Source organism: Somniosus microcephalus, chromosome 27 (genome assembly GCF_052327205.1).
Source record: "Somniosus microcephalus isolate GS21.2 chromosome 27, FLI_Smic_1.0, whole genome shotgun sequence".
Taxonomy (NCBI): Eukaryota; Metazoa; Chordata; class Chondrichthyes; order Squaliformes; family Somniosidae; genus Somniosus; species Somniosus microcephalus.
In genome coordinates this window covers 24,977,086-24,994,106 of record NC_141013.1, presented here as the reverse complement: position 1 = coordinate 24,994,106, position 17,021 = coordinate 24,977,086, and the positions used below count along the sequence as shown (strand labels likewise).

At 39.9% G+C, this 17,021-nt stretch overlaps 1 protein-coding gene and 1 long non-coding RNA gene across 12 annotated transcripts in view; one reads left to right on the top strand and one right to left on the bottom strand.

Moving 5' to 3' along the window:
- Positions 1–1,553: 1,553 nt before the first annotated feature.
- tcf12 (transcription factor 12) overlaps positions 1,554–17,021 on the top strand; it is a 295,499-nt gene continuing 280,031 nt past the window's right edge. For 2 of the 11 annotated variants that reach the window (XM_085968737.1, XM_085968728.1), the window contains exons 1-3: positions 6,780–6,873; positions 7,568–7,660; positions 8,324–8,396. In XM_085968737.1, coding sequence (XP_085824863.1) covers positions 7,589–7,660; positions 8,324–8,396 — 145 coding nt within the window. In that variant the 5' untranslated portion in view covers positions 6,780–6,873; positions 7,568–7,588. Of the gene's footprint in view, positions 2,381–2,497; positions 2,660–4,586; positions 4,689–6,779; positions 6,874–7,026; positions 7,119–7,324; positions 7,413–7,567; positions 7,661–8,323; positions 8,397–13,390; positions 14,618–17,021 lie in introns of those variants that run through there. The other 9 variants (XM_085968731.1, XM_085968732.1, XM_085968729.1 and 6 more) reach the window with 9 other exon arrangements.
- On the bottom strand, positions 4,270–6,544 carry LOC147100081 (uncharacterized). Its single transcript, XR_015073826.1, has 2 exons — positions 6,258–6,544; positions 4,270–5,552 (listed from the first exon to the last, which is right to left on the bottom strand). It is a non-coding gene; the product is annotated as an uncharacterized LOC147100081 (long non-coding RNA).

Sequence of the window (17,021 nt, the reverse complement as noted above, 5' to 3'; positions counted from 1 at the left end):
AATTTACTTATGCAGGTGCATTTTGCAGTCCTTCTTCAGCTTCAGAAGTACCCTTGTTCACGACCTACAAATAATATAATTCTTTTCTCCCTGGCATAGTGGGGCTGTGCCAGTCAGAACCCCTCTGGATGTCTTATTGGAGGAGCAGATCAATTAGCTGGGTCCAGGTGCTGAAATCTAGAGGCACCCTTTGGTGTATTAGACATGTGGAACGTGGGTCTCCCATTAATCCAGACGTGTACCTTGGAATGATTATGATTTGGATGACAGCACAAACAGAACTTGTACACTGTGCCAATAGAAGGAAATAATGACTTTGTAATTAATATGGCAAAGGAAGTACAACCAAAACATCTTTAAGCAATTAATGACAGTGCGCCTGACTCAGTCTGTGCCAATAACAGAGAATTGACACAAACCATACACAATTCAGCATTTCATTTGCAATCTTGCTCAGAGAGATCACAAACAGGTACATTTTATGAGCTCCTGACAAAGAGCTTTGCATGTCAAAAATTCTGGCAAGCAGGTCAGCATAACCAACTTGTGGCCCACATGATTTTCCATCCGGAATTTCCTGTGCCCAAATCCCTGATGTGCACTCCCCTGGTGCAAAGCTCTCTTCTGAAAGTACTAACTTGTAGAATGAACCTCGTGAGTAGAAAGGCATTTTTCTTGGGGTTAAGACGCAATGATGGCTCAGCATAAAGAAGGTTTTGCTTTGTGCATGTTGGGTGTGTTTGATTCGGACATTGCACTGCTGCAGCTGCATTTGTGCCAATGGTCTCCTTTGCTGTAGTTATTTTTGGAGTCATTGTTTTCAGAGGCCAGGCTATGTGGTGGCACAGAACTTCTGTGGAGATGTGTACCAATTGGCTATGTATGTGGCACTCCACACATCACTACTGATGCCCATTGGTCTGTTGGGGTACCCTCATCACAAACGCTGCATTAAGAACATCCAAAGAATAAAATCGATATGTTTTTAAATACAGTAAAATCTTAATTGTGAAGTGTTGCTTTCATTAAAAGATAAGTGAAGAGCTGAAAATCAACCCGTATATCGCTAGTTAGTAACAATCTCAGATGCAGTGTCTCTGCCAACTGCACCTGGTGTCATGGCTGTTCTTGGTCGCTATCCACTTTAGTTGTACGGTGGCTCAGCAAACAACAGGTGGCGTTTCAAATGGGTTCGAATGGTCCAGTATCACATTCTGGCTCTTACTTCCTGGGGCACTTGATATGATTGCTTCTTGTTGTTGGGCTGATCCTGGTCAGTGGTGGATAACAGTTGGAGCCACCAATAGCTTTTACTTTAATTCACTCTTCTTCAGCGCTCACAGCTGATTAAAATCTAGCTGGCTGGTAGATTAGGGAGTTCACAGTCAGCTCTGGTTGTGACACAATGATCTCCTTAATCTACCAGTATCTTACTCAACCAGCAATGTTGAGAAATTCAGGAACTCTGGGGAATACACACGGAGGTGATTCTTGGTTAGAATTTTAAGCTATGCTGGCAGGTAGAAAAGCGGAGTCTTTCGATCTACTGAAACACAGATGGGGTTAGGAGATCGTTCAGCTGCGATTTCTATTGTATTTCCACGTCAACTGTTCTATTAGGACGCGGAAATGACAAGGCTCAAAAGATCAGGCTGAAGGACTGATCTCCTCATTGCTGTTTCTGGGAGCTTGCTGTGCGTAAATTGGCTGCCACCTTTCCGACATTGCAACACTTCAAAAGTACTTCATTGGTTGTAAGACACTTTGGGAAGTCCTGGGATCGTGAAAGGCGTAAAGTGCACGTCCTCTCTTTTTTTCTTTCCAAAACTATGAAAGACAGTGTACAAGTTTTCATTCAACTAGAAAAAGCTCCTCGGGACTTAGGAAAGTTCAAGTAGACTAAAAAGCTGGACTAAAATCTAAAAAAGTTGCCGCTCTTTAGAATAGTGCGGGAGAAATGAACACCTATTCTACAAAGACTCGGTGCCTGGAGATGGGTCAAAAACAACGCGGGGCTGAGCTGATTCAACAAATTCCACTTTCCCCACTGCCAACAGGTGACGCTAATTGCATGATTTCAAATCTGTGGCAATTGAACAGAAGAAAACCGAATTACACCCTGATAACAATTCTGAAGTACAAAATTGGTCTACCTCCCACAGATATGAGCAGAATTTGATTGAATTTCTAAAAGAGTTATCCTGGACAAATCTCCCCATCTGCGGATAACTTGTGAGGTAATAAAACAAAACCACAGCTTTCGTGTTTTGCAATAAAATCATGTATGGACCAAAATCACTCCTGCATCCTACTATTAACCTTCACATCCCTTCTGCAGTGATAAAAAGCGACTGGTTACTTGAGTTGCTCCGTTATAAAGGTAATGTTTGAAGTATACGTTTTTCAAATAGACTTATATATATATTTAATCATTCTACATCCCTGTTTCACTTATCAGCCATTTTTCAGTGTGGTATTTTGCATGGATTCCCTGCAGATCACTCCTGTCTCATCGCCCTCCATGAGCTGCGAGCACCTTTGTTCAGTCAACAATACAGTGACACTAGATGCTGGTGGCAGAAACCGTCTTGCATCACGGCCAGACAAGAACTTTACAAAGTGTTCCTCCTGACGCTGCGGTAATACTCTAAATACAGAGGTACGTGCGTGACTTTCCATTTGTAATGTTCCTTTGCTGTCGTTATTTTGTCTTCTCATATAAAGGCAACGGGTGCCAGGCATCAACTTTTAGCAACACGGCCAGTCTGAGTTATATATTACAGTAAACGTCTGCTATCAAGCCCCACGCAATGATCTGACGGTATGCAAACGGTAGGATTATGATTTTTTTTTTAAAATAACGTCAGCCAGTTTTTTTTCAACAGAAAACAACACTGATACTGTGTAGCATGAAAAAGGCTACAGTGTTTTTTTGCTCGAGTCCACAGACACTGGTTTTAAATCTGCTGACTACAGTGTTCGTTTCGAGTACAAATGAAAAATGTTGATGTTTCCTGGTTATTTTGTGATCCTGCAGGCTTACAAAAATACACCAGCGTGGAACCAGTTCCAACCCACTAATTAAATCTGGGAATAACGGGACTGTCCTGGTATGTTGCATCTCTGGTGTAAAACAAATGTGATGAATGAGGAATCCTGTGACATGAAATAGATCCGCAGAAACCCCCAAAAGATGCTTCTGATAACCAGGCTATGGCAATAGTAAATTAACGGTTAGTAAGACACACAAACATGTGAATACATGCATGAGGATTGCGCCACCCATTTGCTTGGATTTCTGATGTTCGGGTACAAGTGAGGTTGACTATTTTATTATGACAGTGTACACCCTGGGAAATATTTCACCTGAAAGTTGAAATCTAAGCAGAAAATGACGTTCAAAATTATCAGATTTGAATGCAAAGCGTATAGTCAATTCACTAACAAATGGCACCTAGAGGCAACAGCACATTTTGGAACTCTAATCACTTTTTACGTAAAATACATGTTTTATATTTATCGTTGTTTAGAATAAATGGATAAGTAAACGAGATGTAGTACAACCATCTGCAAATTGGATTTCTTCATTTGCATTTACAACATTTCTTCCAGATGTGAGCTAGTATGACTCATTATTGAAGTACACATATTTCTTGACAAACTTGTCGGAATAACTAAACTGGACTTAATAGCCGATTTTTTTTTGTGTGTGTGATTATTAATGAAATAAATCGCTTGAAATTCCAACTTTTGTGTCGCTAAAAAAAAATGGGCAGGTTATTGATTAAATCCACTCAGTGGGTTAATAAATGCGGTGTTTGTACACTGTCTATTCAGTTATTTAGCAATAGACAATCTCAGTGTTATTTCTGAAACACAAATTTCGAGACGAACGATAAACGGAGAAATGTCATATATTCGGACGCCTTGTGCCTAACCTGGAGCGCCCAAGTTGTCCATCTGCACGTGACACTGGCGTTACTCTGTTTACGAGCTACATGAGCCAAACGAGTGCACCGAAACAATACAAGAAGGTGCTTTACGTTCTTTAGGCAATCTATGGTGGATGGATTCCCTTTTCTGTTAAATATAATAAATGAAACTTGCACTTAGATAATGCCTGATCGCTCTATTGTTTACACAGAATTTAGAAAGACCCGCACGATGGGCCGAATGGCCGCCTTCTGTGCTGAATGATTCTATAATTCTGTATAGACGCTATAATACGAGATGCTTTTCAATTTGGGCTAATTTAAACTAGTCAGAAGCTAACCAAAAACTGATACCATTTATTACATATACACCCACATACCAATGTCTTCAATTTAGTATACAAACCTCTTTCGGGCAGGAAAGAAAGAACATGCATTTATGTAGCACCTGTCACGACCTGGGAGCGTCCCAAAGGGTTCACAGCCAATGGAGTACTTGTTATCAGGCTTTTTATTATTGTTCGATGTGATTTGGTATGACATATGAAAGGGAGCACTTTAGATCAACGATATGCTGTTGTAGTGTAACTGACTGCATTGTATAGAGGGATCATCCAGCCGAAACTGATCTTCAAAAGTGTTTACAATTTGGTAACTGCTTGACATTCGTCTGTAAAATGACGCTACAGTAAACCGTACGCGTCTTTCAGCTCATTCCAGCATGAGTCCGGTGGAAACGATCGTTATCTGTCACAGGTTGATATCTTTGCATTTACTTATTTCAGTGGTTGAAATCTGCAAAGGTTTAACTAGCTGAGTAAACGAACTAGCCTTTGCCTGTGTAGACCATCTTTAAATCTGGAGCTGAAAGCTGGGGAGTTTAATGTGAAGGGAAATTGGCTATTTAAAAAAAAACTGGTCCACTTTTTAAAAAAAAATCGTAATTGATTTTAAAAATTGCTTTTTTTTAACGTAAAATAGCTAGCTTTGAGACCGCGGTTTCAACAACTGTCTTAATCTGATGAGCAGAACGAGTGGCTTTTTATTCCGCCGTGCCGCTTGAAACGGGAGCTTTGTGTCGAGACCCAGTCTCACAGAGCAAAGTTACCGACACCGATCATGCGGCGACGCTGCCTCTCGGGGTCGGGACCTCGGCGGTGCATCTCTCGCTCTCGCTGTCACTCCAAAGCTCTTTTATGGGTTTAAAGAGCAGCGGATCTTGGGATAGACTGGCTGGTGCCCTAACTTCCGTTTTTTTTCTCCCTGTTTGTCATCACTGTTTCAACACGAATGTGGTGCAGTGCAATAAGCAAGAAAAGAACAATGTGCAAATACAACAGGAAGGCATTTGTCCGATTTTTGTAACGTTTTAACCTTCGCTGGGTCAACTAAACAATCTGGCCAGTTGTCCGTTTCTCCAAATGTCACATGTTGCGTTTCGCATCATCAGATGTGATGGTCCTCCATAAATCTTCAGAACTTCATTCCGATCGATCGCCTCCTCTTCCGCTGCCTTTCGATCGCGTGGGGATTGCTGCGTCCGGTGATAAACAAATAACCATTTAAAGAAAGAGTCCGGACAAGCAAACTCGTAAAACCCTCTTTTTAAAAAGAAAGAACCTGGATTAAAAACAGATTACTGACAATCAGGAAAATTCGCACTCAAAACATTGGCGCTAGTTTCTACATTTAGCATTTATATTAACTCGCTCCCTTTTTGACAACACACATTTATGCAGAAATTCTTTCAACTTTTAGGGGAGAGCCATGCGTCTATTGGTTATAATGGTGCTAACTAACACAGATACTGTGTTTGAGTATCATATCAATTTGAAAGTACAATTTATTTTGTCTCGTGTTCACACCTATGCATAAATAGAAAAAAATGTTCATTAAACACAATTAATACTTATTAATTCAATGCATGATTTATAGTTGCTGGTACAATAAACTGATTTCCATTCCCATGACATAAATCGAATTCTAAAGATTAGATTTCGTTTTAATTTTAGATGAGTAATTTTGATCTTCCTGTGGCACAGCTTTTTATGACAATGAAATAGTTTCACGCAGCAAACCACAATTTTATCTTGCAACGATAATGAAACTTTAACTCATGATTTAAAAAAAAATGATGGTAAGTTTTAAAACTATATACGCATAACCTACAAGTCATGGTCCTTTATCACCATTTGATGGGAGTTACTCAGTTTTTAAACAACCACAACATTGGCAAGCACCATTGCTATCTATTTGGAGACATGGTTCTTTTCTGTTTCACTTGTGTCAGTTATTCTGAAACGTTATATATTCAGCAAACCTTACCCCTAGGATATATATTGGCCTCAGTACACTGGAGAAAGGTAACATCTGATTGGCCATGGGTGTAATTCGATTCCATCAACTGATCTGTTGTCAATCAAAGACAGAGCAAAACATAGACCGCCTCACCGCTCCCTGCCGCGCAAACAAAGGATCCTTTTAACTCATTGTCATTCATTCCTTACAATCGCCAAGATGCAACGACTAAAAACGTGTTTAAAGATTAAATTGCGCATTGCACGGGCAATTCTCCTCTTCGGACCTTGGAGAGAGAAAGGGGGGTGTTGGGGTTTCCAGCGTTAATATTTGTTGATTTTTTGCCTCCCCGCCATTTCTTTGCACAGGTCGGAGGGATACCGCGTCTTGGTTCAGCGTGGTGACGCGGTTCAGCGCCCCCCAAAAAATGTCCGCCTGAAGGAGCCGCGGGGTCGCGGAGAGAGGGGCAGCCGCTCGCCTGTCACACTCACTCACTCAGTGCTCGGCGGCGGGGAGGGGGAGGAAGCGGGTTGGGGAAAGAAGGAGAGGAGGAGGGGGGTGGGAGGATTTTTTAATTAAAAAAAACACCTCACCCCCGGCCTGAAGCGCTACCCGCTGGCGGCGGTTGGATGTTTGGTGGAGGGTGAGTGAGAGAGAGAGAGGAGCTGGGCCTCGGCCCCCGGCACACGCTGCCTAAAGTTGGGCTGTGAGGGAAGGGGGGCGAGTTTAGTGTCGAGAGGAGGCGCTGATAGTGGGGGCCGGGCCTGGCGGGACCCCAGGTTAAGGAAGCGGGAGGGAGGTGGTGGCGGGGGAAAACACTCGCTGGTCACAACCCCCCGCCGGTCACAACCCCCGCCCGCAGCAGCCGCCTTTAAACTCCCAAGGCAGGTAGTCAAGGATTTATTTTAAACGAAAGGGAACTGCCACTCTTTTTATTTAAAAAAAACTTCTGTACAAAACTTAATGCTGACGATTGAGCTGGTTTGTTTTTATTTACCTTGCTTTTTGCCACTCGAGGTCTTTATGTGGAGTAATGTTAGCTTGTCATTTCTTGTACAGTAACTCCTGTACTTTTGTGTTTCGGAAGGGACCCGCGCTGTCTGTCTGCGGTAGGGTATTTTTGGAACCTGCTGTAGACTTTAACTTGCACGGCAAGTTTTTCTAGAGTCTTTTATTTGTTAAGTGAGTCGGAGCCTTCCTTGGATTTAATCCCTCTCTCTCCCCCCCCCCCCCCCCCCCCCCCCAGCAAACTTTGAACGCTGAGGATTTAACAAAAGAAAAGGGAAATCAATAAACTGTTCTTTTGAGTAATGCGTGTAACTATGTTTTGTTCTTAGGTTTAGGGAGAGTAAATCAAGATGAATCCACAGCAACGGATGGCCGCTATTGGAACGGACAAGGAATTGAGCGATCTGCTGGATTTTAGTGCGGTATGATGCTTGGAGGCTTTATTATTAATAACACGGTTTGCCCATCACTCTGTAAAAAGCGTGTGGCGTTGCCTGCGTCCAGCTTCGTCAAAAGGAGTCACCTGAAGTTTGATGTTATGTCTAGATTTAAGTCCAGTAGATTTTAAGGGGCAGGTTCACTGGGAAATTACTGACAACAGTTTGAAGTAATACGGCGTTTAGCACTAGCTTAATTTTCAGGTCAGCATTGAATTATTTCAGAATTCGTGCATTCCCTGAAGTTACCCGTGGACATTCTGACTACCTTCAGTTTTCTACTGATCGGTGTTGTCAGATAAATGGTAGTGGCAAGTATATATAATCGTCCAGTATTATGTTTTTAATAGAAATTACTCCTTTTGATGATTACGCAACTTGCAGTCTGGACAATCCGTAAAAGCTATAATATAATAAAGTAAATTCAGTTGCCTGTTTACAATATTGTTTTGAATTGGTGTTAGAAATATTTAAAAAGTAGTGTTATTACATTATGACACATTGAGCCTGTTTTTTGACTACTCTGTCACGAAGGATACATATTCTATTATCAATAGAGTCTGCCATTAAATAGGTTCAGATGTGTTGAATATCATGGTCTAAAACTGTATAGATTAATTATTAATCTTGATGCACTCTTTTTTTTAGATGTTTTCTCCTCCTGTTAATAGTGGGAAAAACGGACCAACCACGCTTGCAAGCAGTCAATTTGGTGGCTCAGGTAAGGCTAAAATACAAACTGAAGTTGCTACAATAGACATTTTTTGATGGCTTTATTAATATTGTGCAAATTAATATTATGCTAATTGTACAGCAGATATGTATCAACATTTTTGGGGGATTTCTTTGTGCATTTAGTGTAGGAATGTTCTGAATGCGCGCATCAGATGTGCTGTCTAAAAAGTGCTAATTTTCTTGTCTGCATGTTGTCGTGCCAGCAATTGTTTGAGATTACTAGGATATCTTAAACCTCTTATGGGTAGCGCTTGAATCTTAATTTGGAGGTTCTAAGGATTAGTGTTGTGTTCTGCATTAGCTACTGTAGTAAGATTCATGTTTTGAAATAGAATCCTGTAAAGGGTTTTTGCTGACAATTGTGAAAATAAAACTGTTTAAAAGGCTTAATTCTGTTTTTTATAAATTGGATATTGAATTTTAGTTCTGGGGTTAGTGGTATTTCAAGCTGGGTTTAATCTGGCAAATGTTTAGTTTGGTTAATCCATTTAAGAAATTACTTTCTGAATAATTTGCAATTTTGTACAGGGTTACTTAATTTGTAGCATTTTGTGTTGTAACTTGCAAGGAGTAATAATGGTTACTAATTTAGGTTTTCTGTTTGTAGTAACTTACTGTATTTTCTACAGTAGTAAAGTGGTGTTGAGTGTTCCACTTTGTGACCGTACTAATAGAAGAGGCTGTGCAGTGGACTTACATCTCATAAAGCATTAGAATTAATTAACTGTAATATAGATCTAAAGCTCAGTATTTGAAATTGAGCCTATTTCTGATACTTGGAGGTTATATTGCTGTTTTTATGACCTGAGCTTTTGGGAGGAACTTCTTACTAGGTCAGAATCATAATGCTACTTTATGTAGTGAGTTTGGATCAATAAAAAGTTACTTCTAACCAGACTTGAGTCATAATGTAAATGAGCATAACATTATGGAAAAACTCAGAGCAGTTTTGGACCAGGTAAATTGTGTCTATCAGGAATTCACTTATTGTTTGTATATTTCCATTTGCTTACATTTTGTTCAATGGAATGTGCATCCTTGGTGACCATTTTCTGCACACTATTTAAAGTTAGTTGAAAATACTAGTTGCACAGTTCTGTGTCTCCTTACATGTTTGGTAGCTAGGGACATATATATATTGACTTTGAAGGCTTTTTAATTTGTCAGCTTCCTTGTTAAATGTTTCATTCTGACTGAAGAGACTTTTTTCATGATATGTCGGATAGCGTTGCTGCTTGTTTAGATACTTGCACTAGTTTTGACAAACCTTAAACAGGATTATTGACCAGTTATTTAAGGGAATGTTTTGCCTTTTTATTGTGCTTGTAGTAATAAGAAACTAGTAAATTATAGATTTATCTTTCAATTAATTCTAGGGTAATGTCCCATTAGTTAATCCTTTGGTTTACATGTCATGCTGTATCAAGGATGTGGAGAAAATTGAAAGCTTTTAACAAAAACCTTTACCCTCAATGTAAAATAGAAATGATAAATATGTAAAATAGTGGATATCTGTGTATAAGGGAGCAATTTAATTCTTGCAGTTTAGCTGTTTAAATGTCTTCACTTTCCTCGTGTATGACATCTAAACTTGATTAGATACTACCCAATAAAAGCTCAGAAGCATTCTCCACATGAGCAACCTTTCACAGGCCAGTATGATAATGCTGAATGAATCTGTTGAAGGCATAAGATTGTGCTTATTGAGTGTTTACATAGAATCTTATCATCCTTCCCCACCACAAAATTTGTATCTGATTTGTGTGTTTAGTACTGGTTACTGAGATATCAATTGTATTTTGGGTTATTAAACAGCTTTTTCTCTTTCAACAGTTGTAGCAGACTCCCTGTGAGGAAGCGATGCCCTTTGTAATCTGAGAGTGTATGTCTTGGGTTGCATAAGTTACACAGTTACCCTATGTTTCAGTAACACCGCACTAGAATTTATGTAGAATTGCCATAATTACTATCAATTTGAGCATGTAAATGCTGCAGGTCACACCAGACTTTATATGTTGGCTAAAGTTACTGTGTTTTTGTAGAAATTTAAATAATTATGGATCAGAGCAAGGCTAGATACCACATGGCTTAAGGCAGTACTTTTAGAATACATATACTGCTATAGGTACAATTAAACATCCAGATGCTTTTCCAGCTTTTTTCCTGTACACAAGGTCATGACTTCACCGTTCATGAATGCTTTCGGTGATAATTAATTTTTTTGGAGCTGTAGTGATAATTTGCACAAACTTGAGTTTTTCGCAGGTTCGTAGATGAGCTCGTGCTCCTGAACGACAGAAACTTCCAGTTTATAAACCCACATTTTCTTTGAAGATGTGATTTTCCATTGTGATAAAAGCAATACTTCTAGTTTGACAGTTGCACATAAACCGTCTGAATATCTTGAGACTAAGATACAGTTAGAGATGTAGCCCATAAAATGATCATGAGTGAGTAAATACATGCTGTATGGAATCTTAGCTGGCGTAATACTGTGTTAACTGCAAGCCAGGCGATGCTGGTATGCCTCGCTGTAGGCCTAGGGCTGCATAAAAATAGTTGTTCACAACCATTTAAAATACAGTGTAATTTACACACGAGATCAAAATAAACTTTAGTTAACCAGTCTCCAGCCAACGAACTCGACATCCATTTTAAGGAAAAGAAATGGGATCAGTCTTAAAAACGGCATTTGTCATGTATGAGCTGAATGCAGCATGTTCAAAACCAAATACATTTTTGCCAGTACTGTTATTTAAGATGTATCCTAAGCCACTTAACTTTATCTGTTTGGATAACAAATACTATCTAATCATATAGTTCAACTGGCTGGGATGTTTAGATCGGATATTGAATGCTGGATTAAATTGTTAATTTAGTATCTTTCAATGTATGTATTTTGGTCCATGATAGGATATTAAATTAGCAGTAACAGAACTGTATTGGTTGGTGCTTTTTTCCACTGTCATCTCATATATTGGAATTTAAATTTTTGTTACAACGAAAGGTACGGGAGGCATTTTTACAGTTGTGCTTCTAATAAAAGGCTGAGGGATTTTTGCTACATTTCAAATGTCTAGGTCACCATGCTGCCTTGTACACTATTGATATGTATTCTTTCTCCCCCTGACGGGATGAATTGCTGTGTTGACAAAATGTTCTTCAGGGCTATAGCACTTTTGATTTTAAACTGAAAGACAGCCTTAAAAACTGAGCAGTTTTCCTTGAAATAACTGGTTCATAAATTATTTTGATTTAATTTTTTTCTTCCAGTGATACTCTTTAACAGGAAGCCATTTCAATAATAAAGTTAGGAAGTGATCTTCTGTAACGGCCCTCAAAGATTGGACTGGCCAATTGTGCCCCTTTGCTGCTTTGCCTTGAGATCAGTGGTCAAACCGGAGACATTCCCAAGTGTAAACTTGGCTCAGTTGGTGGCATCCTCACCTGAGTCGGGTTGTGGGTTTAAGCCCCACTCCAGGACTTCATCCCATAATTCAGACTAACACTTCAGTTGGAAATATCTTTTGGATGAGATTGTAAAGCAAGGCTCCATCTAGCTGTTATTGATGACATGCCGCTGAGCAGGGAGTTCTCCCAATGTTCTTGCTGAAATTACATAGAATTTACAGCACAGAAACAGGCCATTCGGCCCAACCAGTAATTTATGTTCCACTGGAGCCTCTTCCCTCCCTACTTCATTGAACCCTATCAGCATAAGGGAATTCTTCCTATAACCAACACAATCAAAAGCAGATTTAACTGGTCATTCATTTAATTTGCTGTTTGTGGGTCTTGGCTGTGTGCATATTTACTGCCATAATTGCCTACATAACAACAGTGACTACACTTAAAAAAATATTTAATTCACGTGAAGTGCTTTGGAACATCCTAACCACACAATAAGGTATTGTAGAAATTAAAATCATTTCTTTTCTGCGAGGCTCGGTACTACACCGTGCAGTACACATCCTCACCTGAGACACGGAGCTGGCAATGAGGGTTGTAATAAAGTTAAGATATAAATGATCAGCTACTCCATGGAAAATGATGGTTCTTGTGTTACTGGGATTATGGGAATATTTTCCATGGATTGGAACTCGTCAGTGTTGAGAAAACTGAATTCTGTATGAATCTGAAATGTAATTTGTGTTCACATTAATAAAATCACACTTTAGGAGTTGTGTGTTAATAGGTTTTGCTTACTAGCATTGGAGGGGTGGTCGAGGTGACGTCTCGCATCTGAAGCATGGGCATGAGGTGTAGTGCTTCAGGTGAATAGTCCAACCAGATCTTGTCAGAGCACCACTGTCGCCAGTCATGGATCTTTTTGAACTTTTTGATTTAAAGCAGAAAATAAGTCAGCTGTAGATTGTGGAATGCACTACCCAATGGGATGCTTCATTCCAGCAGGGTAAGTTCTAAGACACAGCCTGTATTATCACAATGGACATTTTGAGAAAGTATTTAATTGACCAACACATTTATGACAAACATACAAATTAGATGGGTCAACAGGTGGATAGAATCAACATGTTTTGTGCATCTTGTAATTCGTAAACTTGACAGGTAAGTTGCATTAGAACATTGTGAATGCATGATAACATTAGTGCTTTTATTCCTTATGAATCTTGTACAACAAAAGCATACAATCAGGCATTTAAAGGGCAACTATCAAACTTGCCAAAGTGCAATTTAAACATTTTAGCTAACATTTGGAGGACTGGGCTTCTGGAAGATGTTTGTAAAGGTCAATGACACACAAAAATGTGAGGTAGAAGACTTTTGTATAAATAATGAAGCAAAAGAATCTGGAGATCATGTGTGTTTCCAGTTGCGAGCAGAACTTGTTTATACACATTGGGGTGTATGTGTTAGCTTGTGAGCAATTGAACATTGTGAATAAGTTGTAGAAAAGGAAATGGACATTGCCTCTAATATTGAAGTCCTGAAGACTCTTGTATGCTCCACACTTCAGGAAGTACTTCCATTAGTTGCAAAGTATGTAATCATAGAATTTATACCTAGTTAACATTCAATGAAGTTGCTGACTTGCTGCAATCAAACAAAATACTGGCTAAACAATAACACAGCGAGGACCTTGATGCAAACTAAAAATTTGTTCTTTTGCAGAAGTAAAAATCTTCAAAATGTGGCTGATGATGAATGTTCTAAATACAGAGATATTCCAGTAAATGCTTCAATCTGCATTTATCAGACGGTGGAACACATTCTGTGCAAATATATGCAGTTCAGACTGAATGCTTTTTACTTGTCAGCAAAACATTGTTTTCTTAAGCTTGCAATACTTGCAAAATCATAGCTTTGTGGACACAGAAAAAAACCTCCTTTGCCATTGAAGAATCTGCTGTCCAATTAGCCAAGCTGAACTAAGATACTGGCAATTACTGCTTTTTGCAGAACAGTACAAGCCATGTGTGTGTGTTGGTACAGTCCTGCTTTGCATTTCCAGTCTATGACGTGAATAATCTATCCTTTGCCTTGGTAATCGTATTGGAGCTCTGTTGTGGGAAATGGCTGGTAAGAATGACTGGAAAATCTAGAAATTTAAAGGAAGTTTTGAACTGCTTGTCACAGTTGGCAACATCTGCATTGTGCAAAAATCTACAATCCATGAATAAAATGTAACTTTGCCGCGTTGCAGAGAAAACCATGTCCTGCTCTGGATTTGATGCAGCCTAACACCATTAAAACCAGTGGGCTGGCTGAGGATGGCATACTTCATGCAAGAGTCTACTACAGTATTGTAGAGATGGGGCAGGAGTGTCATTCCTCTACAACTGGGGTATCTACTTAACACTCTGGCTCGCTTTAAATGCTCCAAGTTGAATAAAAATTAGTGCCTGAAGCAGCTGATCTGCTAGCAGGGAATAAAAATACTTTCGTAGCAATTTACCAACTGCAGGTCCTGATTTGAAGGGGGAGAGCATAACTGCTTGGGGCTGGAGCACTGTGTCAACCCATTACGCTTCTGCTGTGAGTGCGTCTCTGATTAAAGAGGAAAGAACCTGATCCTATCCTCAACTACTGTCGACATGTCAACATGCAGCAGGAAATCGCTGGATAACAATTGGGATGTTGGAACGTTGGCTTGGAAAGAAGCAAGTGATGCATTCCGGAGTTCCAGTGTGGAGTCGAGCAGCGAAATTTTGAACCATTGTTCACCAGCGTCAGTGGGAAAGCCATGTGAGTGGGGCTCATAAAGGCAGCAGAAACTGATTATGGCTTACAAATGGAGGGTGGGGGGGAGTGGGCTTGGGAGCAGGAAACAATTGGGTGAGGGTTCAGACCAGGGAGGTAGTGAAGTGTTGCATTTGGGGTGGTTGTGTTATGGGAATAAGGACGTTTATTGGCTGGGACTGTATGATGGCTTCTGGGTGTTGTAGTCGGGTGATTTGTTTATTGGCTTCACGAAGGACAATTATACTCCGCACATGCAGTGATGTAAAGGCTGGATTGTGCCACGGCTCATACGAATTGTGTGGGTGTTTTGCTGAGAAAGTTGGATAGGGAGGGCCATGAAATTTAGGGAAAGATGTACCGAAGGTTAGAGGTAGTCGTGAGCAGAAGAGGGAGTTGGATTTGAAGCTGGAATGGTTAAAGGCTGATTTTTTAAAAATTACATTTTCAACTTTTTTATTTTTAGTGGTGCATTGTAGGATGGGTGAAGATTTGTTATGGTGGCGGTATAATGGATAAAATTTGTTTTTGTTGCAATGTGGGAAGAAATGGTAGAAAGATGTCAATTTGGAGAAAATGCAGACTTAATCATTAAACCAGTGAGGTGTAGAGAAATTGATAGTGACCAGCATACATCAGACAAAATGTTATCAAGATATAAATTACTTGGTTGAATGTGTTGGCAAGAATCTCCAAGTTTACAGACTATACCAAAATGGGCAGCAGTGCCAATAAAGAGATACAATGCAGCCAGGTTCAGACGATTTGGGTGTGTTGGGTAATTGGGCCAGTAGGTGGCCAATACAGTTCGATGTGAGTCGCAGTACTGTAATTACCCCGGGGAGATGCAGCCCAACAGGAAGAGTGTGTGCTAAATGGAGCAATCATTCAACATGTTGATCAAGAAATAGATTTAGGGGATATTGTGGATAAATCAACAAATCACAGCCAACTGCTTGGCTGACAGAAAAAGCAAATAAAATCCTAGATTTCAACAACAACTAGAGTGGGAAACCAATCAAGCTTGTTGCTGTATAAGGATTTGGTTAGACCGCAGTGTGCATCGTGTGCAGTTCTGGACATTAAATCATAGGAAGGATGTTACCTTTTTAGGAGAAAACCGACTAGCAACCATAGTTCTTTTATTGGGAAGACTTGAGAAGTTGAACTTGCTCACCCTAAATGAGACTTTTAGGTGAAGTAATAAGTTTTCAAGATTCTGAAGGGGTGGGCAAAGTTGGTCCAAGCAAATTGCTCACCATGTTGAAGGGCTGAAATCCTAGGAAGATTTATGCAATAAATAACCAGAGAACACCATCAAAGTGAAAAGAATACAACTAGATGTACTTTTTAAGGTAATGGATTGTAGGTACGGTGGGTAATTGGCATTATAATTGATCAAAAGGGAAAGGCTTGTTGGGTCGAATGTCCTTTTCTTGTTCCTGCACCAGTCTTCTGATGCAGGAACAAGAAAATAGTACTAGAGAAATTAATGGGACTGAAAGCCGATAAATCCCCTGGACCTGATTGGCCTACACCCTAGGATTTTGAAAGAGGTGGCTATAGAGATAGATTGGTTGTCATTTTCCAAAATTCCATAGATTCTAGAACGGTTCCCGCGGATTGGAAGATAGCAAATGTAACCCCACTATAAGAAAGGAGGGAGAGAAAACTGGGAACTACAGACCAGTTAGTCTGACATCAGGGAAAATGCTAGAATCTATTATTAAGGACATGGTAGCAGGGCACTTAGAAAATAATATGATTGGGCAAAGTCAACACGGATTTGTGAAAGGGAAATCATGTTTGACGAATCTTGTCGTTTTTTGAGGTTGTAACTAGCAGAATAGATGAGGGGGAACGAGTGGATGTGGTGTATTTGGATTTTCAGAAAGCATTTGATGAGGTGTCACACAGGTTATTAAACAAAATTAGAGCTCATGGGATTGGGGTAATATACTAGCATGGATTGAGGATTGGTTAACGGACAGAAAACTGAGTAGGAATAAACGGGTCATTTTTGGGTTGGCAGGCTGTAACTAGTGAGGTACTGCAAGGATCAGTGCTTTGGCCTTAGCTATTCACAATCTATCAATGATTTGGATGAGGGTACCAAATGTAATCTATCCTTTGCTGATGATACAAAGTTAGGTGGGATTGTAAGTTGTGAGGAAGATGCAAAAGGGCTTCAAGGGGATATAGACAAGGGAGTTGGCAAGAACATGGCAAATGGAATATATAATGTGGAGAAATGTGAAGTTATCCACTTTGGGAGGAAAAATAGAAAAGCAGAGTATTTTTTAAATGGCGAGAGATTGGGAAATGTTGGTGTTCAGAGGGACCTGGGTGTCCTTGTACACGAATCACTGAAAGTTAACACGCAGGTACAGCAAGCAATTAGGAAAGCAAA